The following is a 20,115-nucleotide window of genomic DNA, read 5'->3' as shown; positions in this document are numbered from 1 at the left end:
GTGTTGGGAGTGGTGTGTACACTGGGTGTGGAATATGTTGGGAGTGGTGTGTACACTGGGTGTGGACTGTGTTGGGAGTGGTGTGTACGCTGGGTGTGGACGGCATGTTGGGAGAGGTGTGTACACTGGGTGTGGACTGTGTTGGGAGTGGTGCGTACACTGGGTGTGGACTATGTTGGGAGTGGTGTGTACACTGGGTGTGGACTGTATTGGGAGTGGTGTATACGCTGGGTGTGGACGGCATGTTGGGAGAGGTGTGTACGCTGGGTTTGGACTGTGTTGGGAGTGGTGCGTACACTGGGTGTGGACTGTGTTGGGAGTGGTGTGTACACTGGGTGTGGACTGTGTTGGGCGTGGTGCGTACACTGGGTGTGGACTGTGTTGGGAGTGGTGCGTACACTGGGTGTGGACTGTGTTGGGAGTGGTGCGTACACTGGGTGTGGACTGTGTTGGGAGTGGTGTGTACACTGGGTGTGGACTGTGTTGGGCGTGCTGCGTACACTGGGTGTGGACTGTGTTGGGAGTGGTGCGTACACTGGGTGTGGACTGTGTTGGGAGTGGTGCGTACACTGGGTGTGGACTGTGTTGGGAGTGGTGTGTACACTGGGTGTGGACTGTGTTGGGAGTGGTGCGTACACTGGGTGTGGACTGTGTTGGGCGTGGTGCGTACACTGGGTGTGGACTGTGTTGGGAGTGGTGCGTACACTGGGTGTGCACTGTGTTGGGAGTGGTGCGTACACTGGGTGTGGACTGTGTTGGGAGTGGTGCGTACACTGGGTGTGGACTGTGTTGGGAGTGGTGCGTACACTGGGTGTGGACTGTGTTGGGAGTGGTGTGTACACTGGGTGTGGACGGCATGTTGGGAGTGGTGCGTTTACTGGGTGTGGACTGTGTTGGGAGTGGTGCGTACACTGGGTGTGGACTGTGTTGGGAGTGGTGCGTACACTGGGTGTGGACTGTGTTGGGAGTGGTGCGTACACTGGGTGTGGACTGTGTTGGGAGTGGTGCGTACACTGGGTGTGGACTGTGTTGGGAGTGGTGCGTACACTGGGTGTGGACTGTGTTGGGAGTGGTGCGTACACTGGGTGTGGACTGCGTTGGGAGTGGTGCGTACACTGGGTGTGGACTGTGATGGGAGTGGTGCGTACACTGGGTGTGGACTGTGTTGGGAGTGGTGCGTACACTGGGTGTGGACTGTGTTGGGAGTGGTGCGTACACTGGGTGTGGACTGTGTTGGGAGTGGTGCGTACACTGGGTGTGGACTGTGTTGGGAGTGGTGCGTACACTGGGTGTAAACTGTGTTGGGCGTGGTGCGTACACTGGGTTTGGACTGTGTTGGGAGTGGTGCGTACACTGGGTGTGGACTGTGTTGGGAGTGGTGCGTACACTGGGTGTGGACTGTGTTGGGAGTGGTGCGTACACTGGGTGTGGACTGTGTTGGGAGTGGTGCGTACACTGGGTGTGGACTGTGTTGGGAGTGGTGCGTACACTGGGTGTGGACTGTGTTGGGAGTGGTGCGTACACTGGGTGTGGACTGTGTTGGGAGTGGTGCGTACACTGGGTGTGGACTGTGTTGGGAGTGGTGCGTACACTAGGTGTGGACTGTGTTGGGAGTGGTGCGTACACTGGGTGTGGACTGTGTTGGGAGTGGTGCGTACACTGGGTGTGGACTGTGTTGGGAGTGGTGCGTACACTGGGTGTGGACTGTGTTGGGCGTGGTGCGTACACTGGGTGTGGACTGTGTTGGGAGTGGTGCGTACCCTGGGTGTGGACTGTGTTGGGAGTGGTGCGTACATTGTGTGTGGACTGTGTTGGGAGTGGTGCGTACACTGGGTGTGGACTGTGTTGGGAGTGGTGCGTACACTGGGTGTGGACTCTTTTGGGAGTGGTGTGTACACTGGGTGTGGACTGTGTTGGGTGTGGTGCTTACGCTGGGTGTGGACTGTGTTGGGAGTGGTGCGTACACTGGGTGTGGACTGTGTTGGGAGTGGTGTGTACACTGGGTGTGGACTGTGTTGGGAGTGGTGCGTACATTGTGTGTGGACTGTGTTGGGAATGGTGTGTACGCTGGGTGTGTACTGTGTTGGGCGTTGTGCGTAATCTGGGTGTGGACTGTGTTGGGAGTGGTGCGTACCCTGGGTTTGGACTGTGTTGGGAGTGGTGCGTACATTGTGTGTGGACTGTGTTGTGTATGGTGTGTACGCTGGGTGTGTACTGTGTTGGGCGTTGTGCGTACACTGGGTGTGGACTGTGTTGGGAGTGGTGCGTACGCTGGGTGTGGACGGCATGTTGAGAGAGGTGCGTACACTGGGTGTGGACTGTGTTGGGAGTGGTGCGTAAACTGGGTGTGGACTGTGTTGGGAGTGGTGCATACACTGGGTGTGGACTGTGTTGGGAGTGGTGCGTACACTGGGTGTGGACTGTGTTGGGAGTGGTGCGTACGCTGGGTGTGGACAGCATGTTGAGAGAGGTGCGTACACTGGGTGTGGACTGTGTTGGGAGTGGTGCGTACACTGGGTGTGGACTGTGTTGGGAGTGGTGCGTACACTGGGTGTGGACTGTGTTGGGAGTGGTGCGTACACTGGGTGTGGACTGTGTTGGGAGTGGTGTGTACACTGGGTGTGGACTGTGTTGGGAGAGGTGCGTACACTGGGTGTGGACTGTGTTGTGAGTGGTGTGTACATTTGGTGTGGACTGTGTTGGGAGTGGTGCGTACACTGGGTGTGGACTGTGTTGGTAGTGGTGTGTACACTGGGTGTGGACTGTGTTGGGAGAGGTGCGTACACTGGGTGTGGACTGTGTTGGGAGTGGTGCGTACACTGGGTGTGGACTGTGTTGGGAGTGGTGCGTACACTGGGTTTGGACTGTGTTGGGAGTGGTGCGTACACTGGGTGTGGACTGTGTTGGGAGTGGTGCGTACACTGGGTTTGGACTGTGTTGGGAGTGGTGCGTACACTGGGTGTGGACTGTGTTGGGATTGGTGCGTACACTGGGTGTGGACTGTGTTGGGAGTGGTGCGTACACTGGGTGTGGACTGTGTTGGGAGTGGTGCGTACACTGGGTGTGGACTGTGTTGGGAGTGGTGCGTACACTGGGTGTGGACTGTGTTGGGAGTGGTGCGTACACTGGGTGTGGACTGTGTTGGGAGTGGTGCGTACACTGGGTGTGGACTGTGTTGGGAGCAGTAAATACACAAATTGTTTTGGTGCATTGCAGGATGGCTGTGCCAGCAGTTACGCTCCCTGCGCTGTGGGTAGTGGTGGGCACCCATTCTGGTCGAGTTTCTGTCCACCTGGCCTGTCCGGCACCGTGGATGCACTTTGCAGCATAATTGAGCCCTACCTGCGCTGTGGGTGAGTGACCCTGCACTGCAGGTGGGGGTCCCACACTGGGGGTGGAAGTCCCCGCGCTGCTGGTAGGCGTCCCTTTGACGGGGTTGGGCGTTGCCGTGCCATGGGTGGGCTTCTCCGTGCTGGGATGTTACGGGACAGCGGATCGGTGCTGACTTTTATTCCTGCTTCCTGGCAGACCCCCAGCGATGGGAGCCTGCAGCATTCTGCTGTCAGGACGGAGTGGGTGTGGGAAGAGCACAGTCGTCCGGGCTGTGTGTAGGAGGCTCAACCTCCACCTGGTCAAGGTGGGTGTCAGGGAGTGGGGGGGAGGGGTGCTAAGGAAGGGGGAGGGGGAAGAAGGTTCTGCTGGTGAAGGTGGGTGAGAGGGTGAAGGGAGGGTGGGCTGAAGCACCAGGTGAAGGTGGGTATGGGGGTGGGGGGGTGAAAGGGCCTGTTACCTACCCTGCTGTCTGTGTAAATGTGAAAAGAATTCTCAGTTACTTGTGTCTCTGGTCTGTGTGGATACATGTACATACAATCTCCTTCACCCTCTCTCCCTCTCTGACTTCTCATCTCTCCCTCTCTGCCTTTCTCTTTCCCCCCACTCTCCTCCCCCTCTCTCCTTCTCCCCCCCCTCCTTTTTCTCCATCTCCAGCTCCTTCCTTCTCCCCTCTCTACTTCTCCCCCCCGTCCCCACTGACCTCTTTCCCAGCTCTCTCCATCCCCACTGACCCCTCTCCCCGCTCTCTCCATCCCCACTGACCCCTCTCCCCGCACTTACCATCCCCACAGACCCCTCTCCCCGCTCTCTCCATCACCACTGACCACACTCCCTGCTCTCTCCATCCCCTGACCTCTATCTCCCTTCTCTCTCCATCCCCACTGACCTCTCTCTCCCTGCTCTCTCCATCCCCACTGACCCCTCTCCCCGCTCTCACCATCCCCACTGACCCCTCTCCCCTTGCTCTCTCCATCCCCACTGACCCCTCTCCCTGCTCTCACCATCCCCACTGACCCCTCTCCCCTTGCTCTCTCCATCCCCACTGACCCTCCCCACTCTCTCCATCCCCACTGACCTCTCTCCCCGCTCTCTCCATCCCCACTGACCCCTCTCCCCGCTCTCACCATCCCCACTGACCCCTCTCCCCTTGCTCTCTCCATCCCCACTGACCCCTCTCCCTGCTCTCTCCATCCCCACTGATCACTCGCCCCTTGCACTCTCCCTGCTCTTTCCATCTCCTCTGACCACTCTCCCTCTCACCCCAGGTGGAATGCGCAGGTCTCTGTGCTGACTCGGTTGGGAGCACGGAGGCGAGGCTGACGTCTGCATTCTCCCGAGCAGCTGATCACCGTCCCTGCCTCCTGCTGCTCCACCACCTTCCCAACGTTGAGAGGGCTGGTGAGGGAATGGGCCAGTGTTCCCGGCTCGGTGCCACACTGCAGCGATTGATTGACAGCTTGCACACCAGCCCCAGGTAAGGATCTTCCATGGCCTCGTCTGCGTCTCTGACGCACGTCTGAATCCACCAGATGCTTATCGAGTGTTGGCCCCCTGTCAGACCATCTTCTCCATATTGATCCATTCCCCGTGATTCCATGTGCTTCCAGCGTGTTGATCAGCCTCGTCCCACACCTCGACAAAGGCCATTTCAGGCCGAGGTGAACACGTTCATCCTTTGTCTGTACGGTGCTGAGTTACAGTATCACCGGCAGAGCCATTGTTTGTACAGTGTGGCACGATTGGCGTAGTGGTTAGTCTAACGCTGTTACAGCGGCAGCAATCGGTACAGGGGTTCGATCTGGCGCTGCCAGAAAGGAGTTTGTACATCTCCCTGTGTCTGTGTGGGTTTCTCCCTGTGGCTCCAGTTTCCTCCCACCTTTCAAAACTTACCGAGGATTGTAGGTGTATTGGGTGTAATTGGACAGCACAGACTCATGGGCTGGAAGGGCCAGTTACCGTGCTGAACTACTAACGGGCTCGTGGGCCAGAAGGGCCAGTTACCGTGCTGAACTACTAACGGGCTCGTGGGCCAGAAGGGCCAGTTACCGTGCTGAACTACTAACGGGCTCGTGGGCCAGAAGGGCCAGTTACCGTGCTGAACTACTAACGGACTTGTGGGCCAGAAGGGCCAGTTACCGTGCTGAACTACTAACGGGCTCGTGGGCCAGAAGGGCCAGTTACCGTGCTGAACTACTAACGGACTTGTGGGCTGGAAGGGCCAGTTACCGTGCTGAACTACTAACGGGCTCGTGGGCCAGAAGGGCCTGTTACCGTGCTGAACTACTAACGGGCTCGTGGGCTGGAAGGGCCAGTTACCGTGCTGAACTACTAACGGACTCGTGGGCTGGAAGGGCCAGTTACCGTGCTGAACTACTAACGGACTCGTGGGCTGGAAGGGCCAGTTACCGTGCTGAACTACTAACGGGCTCGTGGGCCAGAAGGGCCAGTTACCGTGCTGAACTACTAACGGGCTCGTGGGCCAGAAGGGCCAGTTACCGTACTGTATGACTAACGGGCTCATCATGCTGTACGTCTAATGGATTTGTGGCGTGGAAGGGCCTGTTACCACGCTGTATGACTAACGGGCTCATGGGCCGGAAGGGCCAGTTACCTTACTGTACGACTAACAGGCTCGTGGGCCAAAGGGCCTGTTACCGTGCTGTTCGACTAACAGGCTCGTGGGACAGAAGGGCCTGTTACTGTGCTGTAGGTCTGTGAAATATAAAGTGTTCACAATCACTACTCTGGAGACAAAGTCTTGGAGAACAAGTTGGATTTTATTTTGGGTCTGCAGAGCCGGGTGTCTCTTAGCCTTAAGACACACCGGAGGTCCAGAATCATCACTCTTTTGTACAGTCCCACGGTCAACATCACCCCACCTCCCTTTAGTCTCTTCCAATCGGAATTTCAATACCTTACAACCTTCCCGTTTTCCCTTCCATCCCTGCAGATACCACACAGTCCCTCCCTCATCATACATCACATGTTATTTTAATTAGGTATTCTCATCCTAAGAGGCGTCAAAGTTCATATTCATGTCTTCAATAAGCAAGCACAATGGTTACTGTGGGGTACCGTAGGTCACCGTGCCAGTCTGAACCAGACTCCTTTATCCTTGAGGCTTCTGATAAGAAAGTGGCCCACTAGTTAGTACTGTCTATTCTCAAGCTCTAATCTACATATTTCGCATTCCATCTCCTTTCACAGAATGGTGCTAGTTTAATCATCTCCAGCCATTTTTCACAATCCATCCCTTTTCTTTTTACCATGTATTTCTGATTAAACTACGTTCGCATAGCTCCTCAAATTGTTGAAGCTTACGCCTAATTTATCACCATTCATCTTTGACGGGCTTCAATACCATTTGTCGTGGCAGAGTAAATTAATCTAGCGACGATACATTGTAGAATGGCCATTCCAACAAACAGACCCATTAGGATTATTAAACCGTATATAGCAAGGTGAATGAACCATTGTCCCCAACCTTTCGGACTCCAGCCTCCCCATGTCCACCCCTCCCAAACGTATCCCTTTTGGTACCTGTTTCCTGCCTCTCGGATCTTTTCCCTGTACTCATTAATGTGAAAAGCCATGTCCGACATATTAGTTAATGCATCTGGAATACATGAAATCAAGGGCCATGCGGTTTTGGAGGGCTGTAAGTCGAATGACCATCATTTCTGTGGTTATGGCCTGGACCTGGGACCTAAGCGCCAGGTCTGTTTTATTTACCAGCTCCTCTAGGCTGCTAACTCTTGGATCTGCACCCCAGCCCGCGGAGTCCCGCACTGGCCCGACGTTTGTTCTGCGCATGTGAAAGAACTGGTCAAGGACGCGAACATGGGGAATTAAGTATGCAAGGTAGCAACACCCGATCCAGCCCTTAAGCTGGCGGGTCAAGGCAAAGTCTCTTGATCGATTCCAAGAGTCCCTTTACCTGGGTAGCCAAGAGTAAATTCGGCGTCCACACAGCCATTATGTGCCATTAACAGGCTGCGGAGTGCGCAATTGGGTGACCGTCCAATTCTGCGTACAGTTGGAGACTCCAAGTTGGTGTAGAGTGGACTGATTTATATTACAGAGACAGGTTGTGTTTTTACGGCCCACAAGAACCAACCTTTAAAAGCATCCCCCAGAGTCTCAGAGGTTTGGCCACGTTCCTTTGCAGGGTATAGATATCAAACAATTCTTGCAGGGAGAGGGGGACAGCTACTAAGGGAACTCCTGACTTCCCATGCTGTGGTATTTTCGCACATACCCAGCAATATGTGTGGTTCTGGTGTTTAGCAAAGTTAGTACACAGGGAGATAAAAGAATTTTTGAGTTCAACATGCAAACTATTAGATGTAAGAATATAATTGGATACAGAAAACATAAAAGTCTCATTGTTGCAGTCCTTTTACTCCTTCCCTTTCCCCTCTGAAGGGGGTCCACTGGTCCTTTTACTCTTGAGGCGTGCGTCCACCCCTTTCTTCTGTTCGGACCGCTGTCTCTGTGGTTAATAGTACCAAGTATGGTCCAGTCCACCAGGGCTGGAGTTTCTCTTCCTTCCACAACTTGATGAGGACCCAATCACCAGCGTTCACAGGATGGATGGGGAAGTCCAGAGGAGGGTTCTGCGCCAGTAAATACTTGCTTAAAAACACATCATAACTTTCCACTGTAGGTATACCCTCTAACCGTCCCAAATATGGGAGTCCAAATAACATCCTGTACGGAGATACCCTGATGTCTTGTCCGAATTCTGAGAAGAGCAATTGGTAGGCACTGGTCCGGGGTAATTTAGTCTCTTCTCTTAGTTTCATAATTTGCATCTTTAAAGTCTCATTCATTCGCTCCACCCTCCCCGAACTCTGTGGATGCCATGGTGTATGGAGTTTCCATTCTATCCCTAATGCCTCACAGACCAAACTGTGGATCTTAGAAGCAAAGTGAGTTCCCCGATCTGAATCAATGGACTCGGCTATTCCATACCGGGGTATAATTTGTTCCAGAATTATCTTCGCCACTACTTGTGCAGTGACACTAGCGGTGGGGAACGCCTCGACCCATCTCGTGAAGTGGTCCACTATTACCAGCAGGAATTTCCATCGCTGGACTTTAGGGAGTTCAGTGAAATCCACTTGCATTTGTTGGAATGGTCAGATGGCCAGAGGCTGCCCTCCTCCAGGCATAGTTCTCATAGCTTTTCTATTGACCTTTAGCAGATCACTCAGCGAGCCACTGTCTGCTTCGTTAAGGTATATACTTCTCTGCAAGCATAGATTTGTAAAAAGGCATCACACAGTGCTTGAGCCCCCCCAGTGTGATCATGAGTGTAGTTACCCCAGTAGTTGTCTGGTGATCTCCTTATTCAACAATTGTCTCTCATCGGGGAGCCACCATCTTCTGTCGTCCGTTTTCTTCACTCCCATCTTTTCCATTTGTTCCTTGTCAGAGAGGCACCTTCTTCAGCCCTTCTCTGAGGGGTATCAATGTCCTCACGTGCACTGTTCCTGATCGCGCCGCCTGCCGGGCCACTTCGTCAGCTATCCAATTTCCTCGGGCTTCTGCTGAGCTTCCCTTCTGGTGGCCCGGCACATGTACTATAGCAATTCTTACTGGCTTAAGTAATGCTTCCAGAGTCTTCTCGATTAGTTGTTCGTGGGCTAATTCTTTTCCTCTTGCTGTTATCATCCCCCGCTCCTTCCAGATCTTCCCGAACGTGTGTACCACTCCGAAAGCGTATCTTGAATCCGTGTATATGGTACCCTCATGCCCCTCCAACAATTCCAAGGCTCTCATCAGGGCATACAGCTTGCAGGACTGAGCGGACCAACTCCCGGGTAGACGCCCATCTTCTACCTCTGTTCCGGTGACCCCATTGATGACGGCATATCCACTGTATCTCTTCCCATCCATACAGCTTGACGAGCCGTCTATGAACCATCAGTGTCCTTCCAAGAGGGGCTCTTCTTCCAGGTCATCTCAACTTTTTGTCTGGAGCTCTACCACCTCACTGCAGTCATGTCCTGGGTCCTCTGCTTCCTTATCTTCTTCTTCTGATGAGTAGAGGAACTGGGAAGGGTTCAGGCTTTTATCTGTAACAATGGTTAGGTTGTCTTTTTCCATCAAGATTGCCTCATACTTCAGAATTCTCGAGTCCGTCAACCATCTATGGGACTTTTGAGTCAGGATTGTTCTAACTGTGTGGGGAGTGAACACAATCAGACTTGCTCCAAAGGTAAATTTTCGACTTTCTTCCACCAGTATAGCCGTAGCCGCGACGGCTTGAATACATTCTGGCCACCCTCGTGACACTAGGTCTAACATCTTCGAGAGGAACGCCACAGGTTGCCTTTGTCCTCCTCTTTTCTGGGTCAACACTCCCAATGCTACCCCTTTCTCCACATTTACGAACAAGTGGAAAGGCTGATTAATAGCAGGCAAAGCCAGAACTGGAGCATTAATCAAATTGTTCTTCAAGTGAGCAAATTCCTGCTGTTCCTCAGTGTTCCACTCCACCTTTTCTTTTTCTCCTCCCAGCTTCTCATATAAAAATCGGACTTTCTGGGCATATTTATCTATCCACAATCGGCAATACCCGATTAATCCGAGGAACTTCCTTATCTCCTTCTGATTTTTAGGTATAGGCAGACCAGTGATGCTAGCAATTTGATCAGGTCCGATCCTCTTCCTTCCCTGGCTAATCAAATGTCCCAGATACTTTACTTGTTCCACAAATTGTAACTTGTTCTTGGAAACTCTTAATCCTTTTTCCCCTGGGAAGTTTAGTAACTTAATGGTAGACTCACGAACTTCACCTTTCTCAGCTCCCGATATTAACAGGTCGTCTACATATTGTATTAGCCATGTGCCTGAGTGCTCTTCCATTACCTGCTCTCAGACTTATCTGAATGGGTTGGGGGAAGTTGGGGGACTCTGTAAACCCTTGGGGGAGGACTGTCCATCGATACTGCTGTTTTCTTCCCGCGTGAGGGTCCTCCCACTCGAAGGCGAACAAGTCCCGACTATTCTCATCCAAGGGGCAACTCCAAAAGGCATCCTTCAAATCTACCACTCATGTTCTGGGGAAATTCAATTCAGTATGGTATAAGGGTTTGGGACCTCTGGGTGTCGGGTCTGGACAATCTTGTTTAATTCTCGACGGTTCTGCACCAAGCAGAAAGTCCCATCCGCTTTCCATACAGGGAGGACTGGGGTGTTATAGGGGGACATGAAACTTTCTAGCACTCCATCCCGCAGCAAATTTTCAATGACGGGCTGGAGGCCCCTTCGTCCCTCCACAGAAATGGGATACTGTCTCACCCGCACCGGACGGAACCCATCCTTTTTTTTAAATTTTTTTATTTTTCACACTATAAACCATATTGATCAAGATACATACATTTTCCTTCTTAAATATATACAGTATCATTTTCTCCCCGCCCTTCCCTCCTCCCCTCCCTCACTCCCTCACCTCCCCTCCCATTCATTTAAAGTTCAGAATCTAAGATACATTAAACCTGTCAAACAATGTTGTCACTCAATAAAAATAAACAAAAAGTTCCACTGAGTCAATTCTTTTCATTCCCTTATCCTTCTGTCATTTTAGATGGTAGATGTCCCCAATAGGATTTCTCTATTATGTTTCAAGTATGGCTCCCATATTTGTTCAAATATTGTAATATTATTTCTTAAATTATATGTTATTTTTTCTAATGGAATACATTTATTCATTTCTATATACCATTGTTGTATTCTCAAGTTATCTTCTAATTTCCAGACTGACATAATACATTTTTTTGCTACAGCTAGGGCTATCCTAACAAATCTTTTTTGTGCTCCATCCAAATCAACTCCAAATTCTTTGTTTTTTATGTTACTTAGGAGAAAGATCTCTGGGTTTTTTGGTATATTGTTTTCTGTTATTTTATTTAATATCTGATTGAGATCATCCCAAAATTTTTCTACTTTCTCACATGTCCACATTGCATGAATTGTTGTTCCCATTTCCTTTTTACAGCGAAAACATCTGTCAGATACTGTTGGGTCCCATTTATTTAACTTTTGAGGTGTAATGTATAGCCTGTGTATCCAGTTATATTGTATCATACGTAACCTCGTATTTATTGTATTTCTCATCGTTCCAGAACATAACTTCTCCCATGTTTCCTTCTGTATCTTTACGTTTAGATCTTGTTCCCATTTTTGTTTAGTTTTACCATTTGTTTCCTCATTCTCCTTTTCTTGTAGTTTAATATACATGTTTGTTATAAATTTTTTAATTATCATTGTATCTGTAATCACATATTCAAAGTTACTTCCCTCTGGTAACCTCAGACTGCTTCCTAATTTGTCCTTCAAGTAGGATTTCAGTTGGTAGTATGCCAACACTGTATCGTGAGTTATATTATATTTATCCTTCATTTGTTCAAAGCATAATAATTTATTTCCCGAAAAACAATTTTCTATTCTTTTGATCCCTTTTTTTTCCCATTCTCTAAAGGAAAGGTTATCTATTGTAAAAGGGATTAGCTGATTTTGCGTCAGTATTAGTTTTGGTAGTTGGTAATTTGTTTTATTCCTTTCTACATGAATCTTCTTCCAAATGTTGAGCAGATGATGTAATACTGGAGAATTCCTACGTTGTACCAATTTTTCATCCCATTTATATAATGTATGTTCGGGTATCTTCTCCCCTATTTTATCTTTCCAATGCTCTAAGTCGTCTTGTAATTTTTTCATTAATGGATGGTAATTGAGTTTAGATGGCCGAGGTTTTTATTTATTTGTATACCTAGGTATCGCATTGCTTGTGTTTGCCATCTAAATGGCGATTCTTTCTTAAATTTTGAGAAATCCGCATTATTCATTGGCATTGCTTCACTTTTATTTGCGTTAATCTTGTATCCCGACACTTCTCCATATTCCTTCAATTTCCTATGTAATTCTTTTATTGATATTTCTGGTTCTGTTAAGTATACTATAACATCATCTGCAAATAGACTGATTTTATATTCCTTGTCTTTTATTTTTATCCCTTTTATTTTATTTTATGTTCTTATCAGTTCTGCTAGTGGTTCTATGGCTAACGCGAACAATAAGGGAGATAGTGGGCATCCCTGCCTTGTTGATCTGCTTAAGTTAAATTGTTTTGATATATATCCATTTACTGTCACTTTCGCCAGTGGCCCCTTATATAATGCTTTAATCCAATTAATATATTTCTATGGTAAGGTGAATTTTTGTAGTACTTTGAATAAATAATTCCATTCTACTCTGTCAAAGGCCTTCTCTGCGTCTAAAGCAACCGCTACAGTTGGAGTTTTATTTCCTTCTACTGCATGAATTAAGTTAATAAATTTACAGATATTATCTGGTGTTTGTCTTTTTTTAATAAATCCAGTTTGGTCTAGATTTACTATTTTTGCTACATAGTCGGCTAATCTGTTTGCTAATAGTTTAGCTATTATCTTATAATCTGTGTTAAGTAAAGATATTGGTCTATATGACGCTGGTGCGAGTGGATCTTTCCCTTGCTTTAGTATTACTGTAATTATTGCTGTTTTACATGAATCTGGTAAGCTTTGTGTTTTATCAATCTGGTTGATTACTTCCAGAAGGGGAGGAATTAATAAATCTTTAAATGTTTTATAGAATTCTATTGGGAATCCATCCTCTCCTGGTGTTTTATTGTTCGGTAGTTTTTTTATTATCTCCTGTATTTCTTCTATTTCAAATGGTTTTTCCCCTAGTTCATAATATTTCTGTTTTGTCTTCATTATGTTCTTCTCCACCTTATATGTTTGTAGTGTTTCATATTTTATTTTTTCATCTGCCACTTCTCTTCTTTTAGTTGTATCTTCCTTCATTGCTAATTCTTTTTCTATATTTACTATTTCCCTTTCCAACTGTTCTGTTTCCTGATTATAGTCCTTCTTCATCTTGGTTACATAACTTATTATTTGCCCTCTGATGAACGCTTTCATTGCGTCCCATAGTATAAACTTATCTTTCACTGATTCCGTATTTATTTCAAAGTACATTTTAATTTGTTGTTCAATTAATTCTCTAAAATCCTGCTTTTTAAGTAGCATGGAGTTTAATCTCCATCCATATATTCTTGGAGGGATGTCCTCTAACTCTATTGTCAATATCAGGGGTGAATGGTCCGATAATATTCTAGCTTTATATTCTGTTTTCCTAACTCTGTCTTGCATGCGAGCTGATAACAGGAATAGGTCTATTCTTGAGTATGTTTTATGTCTACCCAAATAATATGAATATTCCTTTTCCTTTGGGTGTTGTTTCATCCATATATCCAAAAGTTGCATTTCTTGCATCGATTTAATTATAAATTTGGTTACTTTGTTCTTTCTGTTAGTTTTTTTCCAAGTTTTATCCATGTTTGAATCCAAATTAAGGTTGAAATCCCCTCCTATTAGTATGTTCCCTTGCGTATCTGCTATCTTCAAAAAAATATCTTGCATAAACTTTTGATCTTCTTCATTAGGTGAATATACATTGAGTAAATTCCAAAACTCTGAATATATCTGACATTTTATCATTACATATCTCCCTGCTGGATCTATTATTTCCTCTTCAATTTTGATTGGTACATTTTTACTGATTAATATAGCTACTCCTCTTGCTTTTGAATTATACGATGCTGTTGTTACATGTCCTATCCAATCTCTCTTTAATTTCTTGTGTTCCACTTCAGTTAAGTGTGTTTCTTGTATGAATGCTATATCAATTTTTTATTTTTTCAGTAAATTTAGCAGTTTCTTCCTTTTGATTTGGTTATGTATTCCGTTAATATTTAAAGTCATATAGTTCAACGTAGCCATTTCATACTTTGTTTATCTTTCCTTTCCGTTTCCTCATCTTCACCTTTCCTTCTTTTCCATTTCTGCTTTCTTGTTTTGAACACTTTATAAGACAACATTTCCTTTATTCTCCTATCTAAAATTTCTTTAACCCCACTATCCCCTCCCCTTCCTGAGTTGCCCTTTGTCCCTTGTCGGGCAACCACATCTCCCCTCTCCACTTGGATTTGCGAATTCACTCGCAAGTGTCAACTGATTTCGCAGTGACCGTAATTCTTCCCCACCCAGCCCCCCCCCAGAAAAGATTTTAATCTTCATATACAACAAAGGTCACTCTCTTAATTCCCCCCATACTTCCTTTCTTCCGTTTCTTTCCCTTCTTAGTTCTTACCTATACTCTATTTTTTTTATACATACATACACACACATATATATATATATATATATATATATATATGGCAGAGGTCGACAGCATCGAGTCCACGCTGCTGAAGATCCAGCTGCGCTGGGTGGGTCACGTCTCCAGAATGGAGGACCATCGCCTTCCCAAGATCGTGTTATATGGCGAGCTCTCCACTGGCCACCGTGACAGAGGTGCACCAAAGAAAAGGTGCAAGGACTGCCTAAAGAAATCTCTTGGTGCCTGCCACATTGACCACCGCCAGTGGGCTGATATCGCCTCAAACCGTGCATCTTGGCGCCTCACAGTTTGGCGGGCAGCAACCTCCTTTGAAGAAGACCACAGAGCCCACCTCACTGACAAAAGGCAAAGGAGGAAAAACCCAACCCCAACCAACCAATTTTCCCCTGCAACCGCTGCAACCGTGTCTGCCTGTCCCGCATCGGACTTGTCAGCCACAAACGAGCCTGCAGCTGACGTGGACATTTACCCCCTCCATAAATATTCGTCCACGAAGCCAAGCCAAAGAATACCCATATACACACATACATATAGTTTGTGGTCATTTTTGTTCTTATTACATGTCTTCATCTCTCTGTCTGTTTTGTAGTTGTTCTGAAAATTTTCGTGCTCCTCCGGATCCGAGAATAGTCTGTTTTGCTGCCCTGGAATAACTATTTTAAGTACCGCTGGATACTTTAGCATAAATTTATATCCTTTTTTCCATAGGATCATTTTTGCTGTATTAAACTCCTTCCTCTTCTTCAGGAGTTCAAAACTTATATCTGGATAGAAAAAAATTTTTTGACCCTTGTATTCTGGTGGTTTTTTGTCTTCTCTTATTTTCTTCATTGCCTTCTCCAATATATTTTCTCTTGTTGTATATCTTAAGAATTTTACTAAAATGGATCTTGGTTTTTGTTGTGGTTGTGGTTTAGTGGCTAATGTTCTATGTGCCCTCTCTATTTCCATTTCTTCCTGTAGTTCTGGTCTTCCCAGGACCCTGGCGATCCAATCTTTTATAAATTCTCTCATATTCTTGCCTTCTTCATCTTCCTTAAGGCCCACTATCTTTATATTGTTTCTTCTATTATAGTTTTCCATTATATCTATCTTCTGAGCTAACAGCTCTTGTGTCTCTTTAACTTTTTTATTAGATTCTTTTAATTTCTTTTTTAAGTTCTCTACTTCCATTTCTACGGCTGTTTCTCGTTCTTCCACCTTGTCCACTCTTTTTCCTATATCTGACATGATCATCTCTAATCTTTTCATTTTTTCTTCTGTACTTTTTATTCTTCTTTTTATTTCACTGAATTCTTGTGACTGCCATTCTTTTACTGTTTCCATATATTCTTTAAAAAAATATATATCCATGTACTTGCCCTTCCCTTCATCTTCCATTTCCCTGTGTTCTTCCTCTTCTTCTGAGTCCACTCCAGGATCTGTGTCCTTTACCTCTGTCTCTTCTGGTTTTCTTGTTGGGTTGTTTGTTTTAATTTGTTGGGTATTTTTTGGTCTTCTTATTTTTACTAGAAGTGTCTTGATGTTGGTCTTCTTCCTCTGGGTTGGTCATCCGTTGTTTCTTTGATTTCTTTTTACTCTCTTCTTTCTTGTTCTCGTTATTTTCTGTGTTTTCCTCTTGCTGTTTTGTTGTAGCTGTCATTCTCAGCTGTGGAGATCGACTCCTCAGCTGGTCCCCCCTCCCGTCAGTGTTATTTTTGTCTTGTGCATCGCGCATGCGCGTCTCCTCACGCATGCGCGGTTGCGCACTTTTGTTTGGCTCTGTGAGCCATTTTTGTAGTCCCGAGTTCGGGGCTTCAACTGACCTCAGGGAGCGGGCTTCTCTCTCCGCGGTGGGCCTCCTCGGACAGGTAAGGCCTTCACCTTCTTCTTCCGACGTCCTTTCTTCTTCTCTTCTTCCCGTTGCTTTTGGCTTTTCTTTTTTCGCTGCCATTTTCTCCACACCTTTATTTTCACTTTATTTTGGTTTTTGTGTTTGTGCCTTTGTTTTTTCTCTATTTTTTTTACTTTTCCGGAGAGGGCTGGAGTTCCCAGACCGGCCACTACTCCATCACGTGACTCCTGACAGAATCCCTCCTTTAGGGTTATTTTGAGTGGGGTTATCTGTAATTTCCCCCCCCCCCCCCCATTCCCTTCTCCGGCCCATACACTGTTCTCAATGTCCCGGATATCCTCTTCCTTCAACGGGTACAGCCTCATCATTATGCTTCCTCCTACTGGGGCGGTTCCTACTCCCAGTCTAATCTGCAGGTCTCGTCCCATCAAATTCACCCCCACTTGGAGAACCAGAATCAGATCCTCGACCACCTCCCTGTCCTTGTACTTTACACATATTCCCTTGATCAGAGGGGTTTCCATGACTCTCCCTCCTACTCCCGATATTTTAATATTTTCTTTCCCCACTGACATGTCTCGTGGGGCTTGAATCACACTGAATCTTTCCGCTCTCGAGTCTACCATAAATACTACTTCTTCTTGGGGTCCTAGTTTCAGGTTTATCAGGGGTTCCTGTTGATACCCGATTGACCCCAAAGAGGGGAACCCCTGACACCCCTATTCCTCATCTTCCATCAGAGCATAATAAGATCGAGTCTTTCTCTTCCACTTTGGGCATTCTCGCTTCAGATGCCCTTCTTCCGTCCTCCAAACTCCCCCTCTTTCTTGCTCTCTTCTTCCTCCTCTCATCATGCCTCTCCCCTTTTTCGGGCTGTCTGCCTCTCGCGTTCCCACTTTCTTTCCACAGCCTGCACCGTCATTCTCGCCTTTCCCTTCTGTTTGTCATCGTCTCTCCGGACATATACCTTCTGTGCCTCTCTTAACAACTGATCCCTAGACTTCTCATTCCAGTCCTCCATCTTTTCTAATTTCTTTTTAATATTGGGCCAGGATTTTTTCAGCAAGTTTGCCCGAAGAAGTTGCTGCCCTGCCTCCGAGTCTGGATTCACGTCGGAATATTTCTGTATGTTTTTCCGTAACCTCTGCAGGAAGAACTGCGGCTGCTTCCTCCTTTAATTGACGGTTTTCAAAAGCCCGCTCGAAATTTTGACTCTTTGGTAACAATTCTCTTATCCCTTTTATTTACAGATCTCTCAAATCCCGCATGCTCCTCCTCCCCTCCTCCTGTGGCTTGTCCCAGATTGGCTGAACAATGGGGAATTTAACCTCTGCCACAGTTCCCTGTTGGTCTCCAGGGGGATGCTCTTTTTCCTAAATCCTCATTCCTGCCTGTTGTATCATTTGTCTTTCTTCTGCAGTAAACAGGGTTCCCAATATCGACTGCATTTCACCCCAGGTATAGATGTTAGGTCCCAGGAATTGATCGAATTGTTCGGCCAAGCCTAAAGGGTCCTCTAAGAGACTTTTCATCTCTTTCTTGAAATTTTTTACTCCAGCAAAGCTCCTTCTCCTATCGGGTCCTCCCTAGGAGGGAACATTTGTAAGTAGGCTTGGGCTGTTTGTTCCCTTCTTTCCAAGGGGAGTGATTTTATATCATCCTTTAATATCTCCACCTCACTCCTTCCCTTTCACCCAAATTCATCATGTTAGTCTGAACTCCCCCGTCCTGCCTCCTCCAGCTCCGGGGCACAGGCCTCTACAACCCCACCGGACTCTCTCACTTGTTGGCGATTATCAGGAGGGACTACCTTTTTGTTTTTCGTGGTGACCTTAAACAACTCGGTCACCCTGATCCAACACGCCGCATAATCTGATTCCTGATCAAAAGGGGTTCTTGTATTTACAAACACATTTAATTTCTGACATAGCCAATCTTTATCTGACCCCAGTTATGGCCACCAAACTGAGGATCCCAGAATCGGAGTCTGAGGCCATTTATAATAACAGAAGTATCACAGTTTCCTTAGTTTTCCCCTTGGTTCTTCCCCAACCCCAGTTTCCTAACATCCACCCCAACAGACTATCCGGCAGTATATCAGCTCCAGGACCCCCACTCTGGGGACCCTTCTTCTCCTGGGACTCAGCAGTCCTGGTACATTGATTACTAATTTTCCTCCCTGTCAGATTGCAAACCCCTGACAGACTATCCCCGGTCATCCAAGTAATACTTAATAGTCAATTTTCTTACCTGGGTCCCGTGCATGAGAGTATCCCGACTGAACTACTTCTCCTGCCCCTTTGTTCTCCGGAGTCTCCTGTCCGGATATCACTCGCTCAAACCACTGACAGCAAGCAAGGAAATCAAAGACCACTGAAATCAGTGGGGTGCACCTTCTCGTCCTTCGATAGCCAGTTGCCAAGCGGTGGGAGTTGCGATCCCGGATGAGCCCCCAAACTTATGAAATATAAAGTGTTCACAATCACTAATCTGGAAACAAAGTCTTGGAGAACAAGTTGGATTTTATTTCGGTTCTGCAGAGCCGGGTGTCTCTTAGCCTTAAGACACACCTGAGGTCCAGAATCATCACTCTTTTGTACAGTCCCACGGTCAACATCACCCCACCTCCCTTTAGTCTCTTCCAATCGGAATTTCAATACCTTACAACCTTCCCGTTTTCCCTTCCATCCCTGCAGATACCACACAGTCCCTCCCTCATCATACATCACATGTTATTTTAATTAGGTAGTCTCATCCTTAGGGGCGTTTATTAATATTCATGTCTTCATTAAGCAAGCGCAATGGTTACTGTGGGGTACCGTAGGTCACCGTGCCAGTCTGAACCAGACTCCTTTATCCTTGAGGCTTCTGATAAGAAAGTGGCCCACTAGTTAGTACTGTCTATTCTCAAGCTCTAATCTACATATTTCGCATTCCATCTCCTTTCACAGAATGGTGCTAGTTTATTTATCTCCAGCCATTTTTCACAATGTCTAACGGGCTCGTGAGCCGGAAGGTCCTGTTACCATGCTGTACGTCTAATGGGTTCGTGGGCTGGAAGGGCTTGTTACTGTTTTGTATGATTAACGGGCTCGTGGGTCGGAAGGGCCTGTTACCGTGCTGTATGTCTAAAGGGCCCATGGGCTGGAAGCGCCTGTTACCGTGCTGTACGACTAACGGGCCCGTGAGCCAGAAAGGCCCGTTACCGTGCTGTACATCTAACAGGTTCGAGGGCTGGAAGGGCCTGTTACTGTGTTGTCTGACTAACGGGGTCTGGGCTGGAAAGGCCTGTTACCATGCTGTACGACTAATGGGCCCGTGAGCCGGAAAGGCCTGTTACCGTGCTGTACGTCTAACGGGTTCGTGGGCTGGAAGGGCTTGTTACTGTGTTGTTCGTGGGCTGGAAGGGCCTGTTACCGTGCTGTACGTCTAACGGGTTCGTGGGCTGGAAGGGCTTGTTACTGTGTTGTTCGTGGGCTGGAAGGGCCTGTTACCGTTCTGTGTGTCTACATTTAAAAATAAAACCTCCTGTAATCTCTTTGCAAATTTTCGTTGGTTTGTTGGTCAAGATTTCGCCTTCAGGAAACCATGCTGCCTCCTGACCTTGAAACCTCATCCTTGAGAATAAGTTCGAATATCCTGCCAGCCCCCAGAGCAGATTAACCGGCCGACACTTTGCTGCCTCTTGCCTCACTATGTCTTTAACGAGTGGAGAG

The 20,115-nt window shown here is 47.2% G+C and overlaps 1 protein-coding gene across 6 annotated transcripts in view; it reads left to right on the top strand.

The window, feature by feature from the left end:
* The window catches only part of pex6 (peroxisomal biogenesis factor 6), a 58,189-nt gene that overhangs the window by 21,775 nt on the left and 16,299 nt on the right, over positions 1 to 20,115 (top strand). For all 6 annotated transcript variants that reach the window (XM_069888018.1, XM_069888014.1, XM_069888013.1 and 3 more), the window contains 3 exons: positions 3,217 to 3,353; positions 3,529 to 3,637; positions 4,599 to 4,807. In XM_069888018.1, the coding sequence (XP_069744119.1) occupies positions 3,217 to 3,353; positions 3,529 to 3,637; positions 4,599 to 4,807 (455 nt within the window). The remainder of the gene's footprint in view (positions 1 to 3,216; positions 3,354 to 3,528; positions 3,638 to 4,598; positions 4,808 to 20,115) is intronic.

This window comes from Narcine bancroftii, chromosome 6, assembly GCF_036971445.1.
Source record: "Narcine bancroftii isolate sNarBan1 chromosome 6, sNarBan1.hap1, whole genome shotgun sequence".
Lineage (NCBI taxonomy): Eukaryota > Metazoa > Chordata > Chondrichthyes > Torpediniformes > Narcinidae > Narcine > Narcine bancroftii.
The sequence above is the reverse complement of the archived record's forward strand: the minus strand, read 5'-3'. Positions and strand labels throughout refer to the sequence as shown.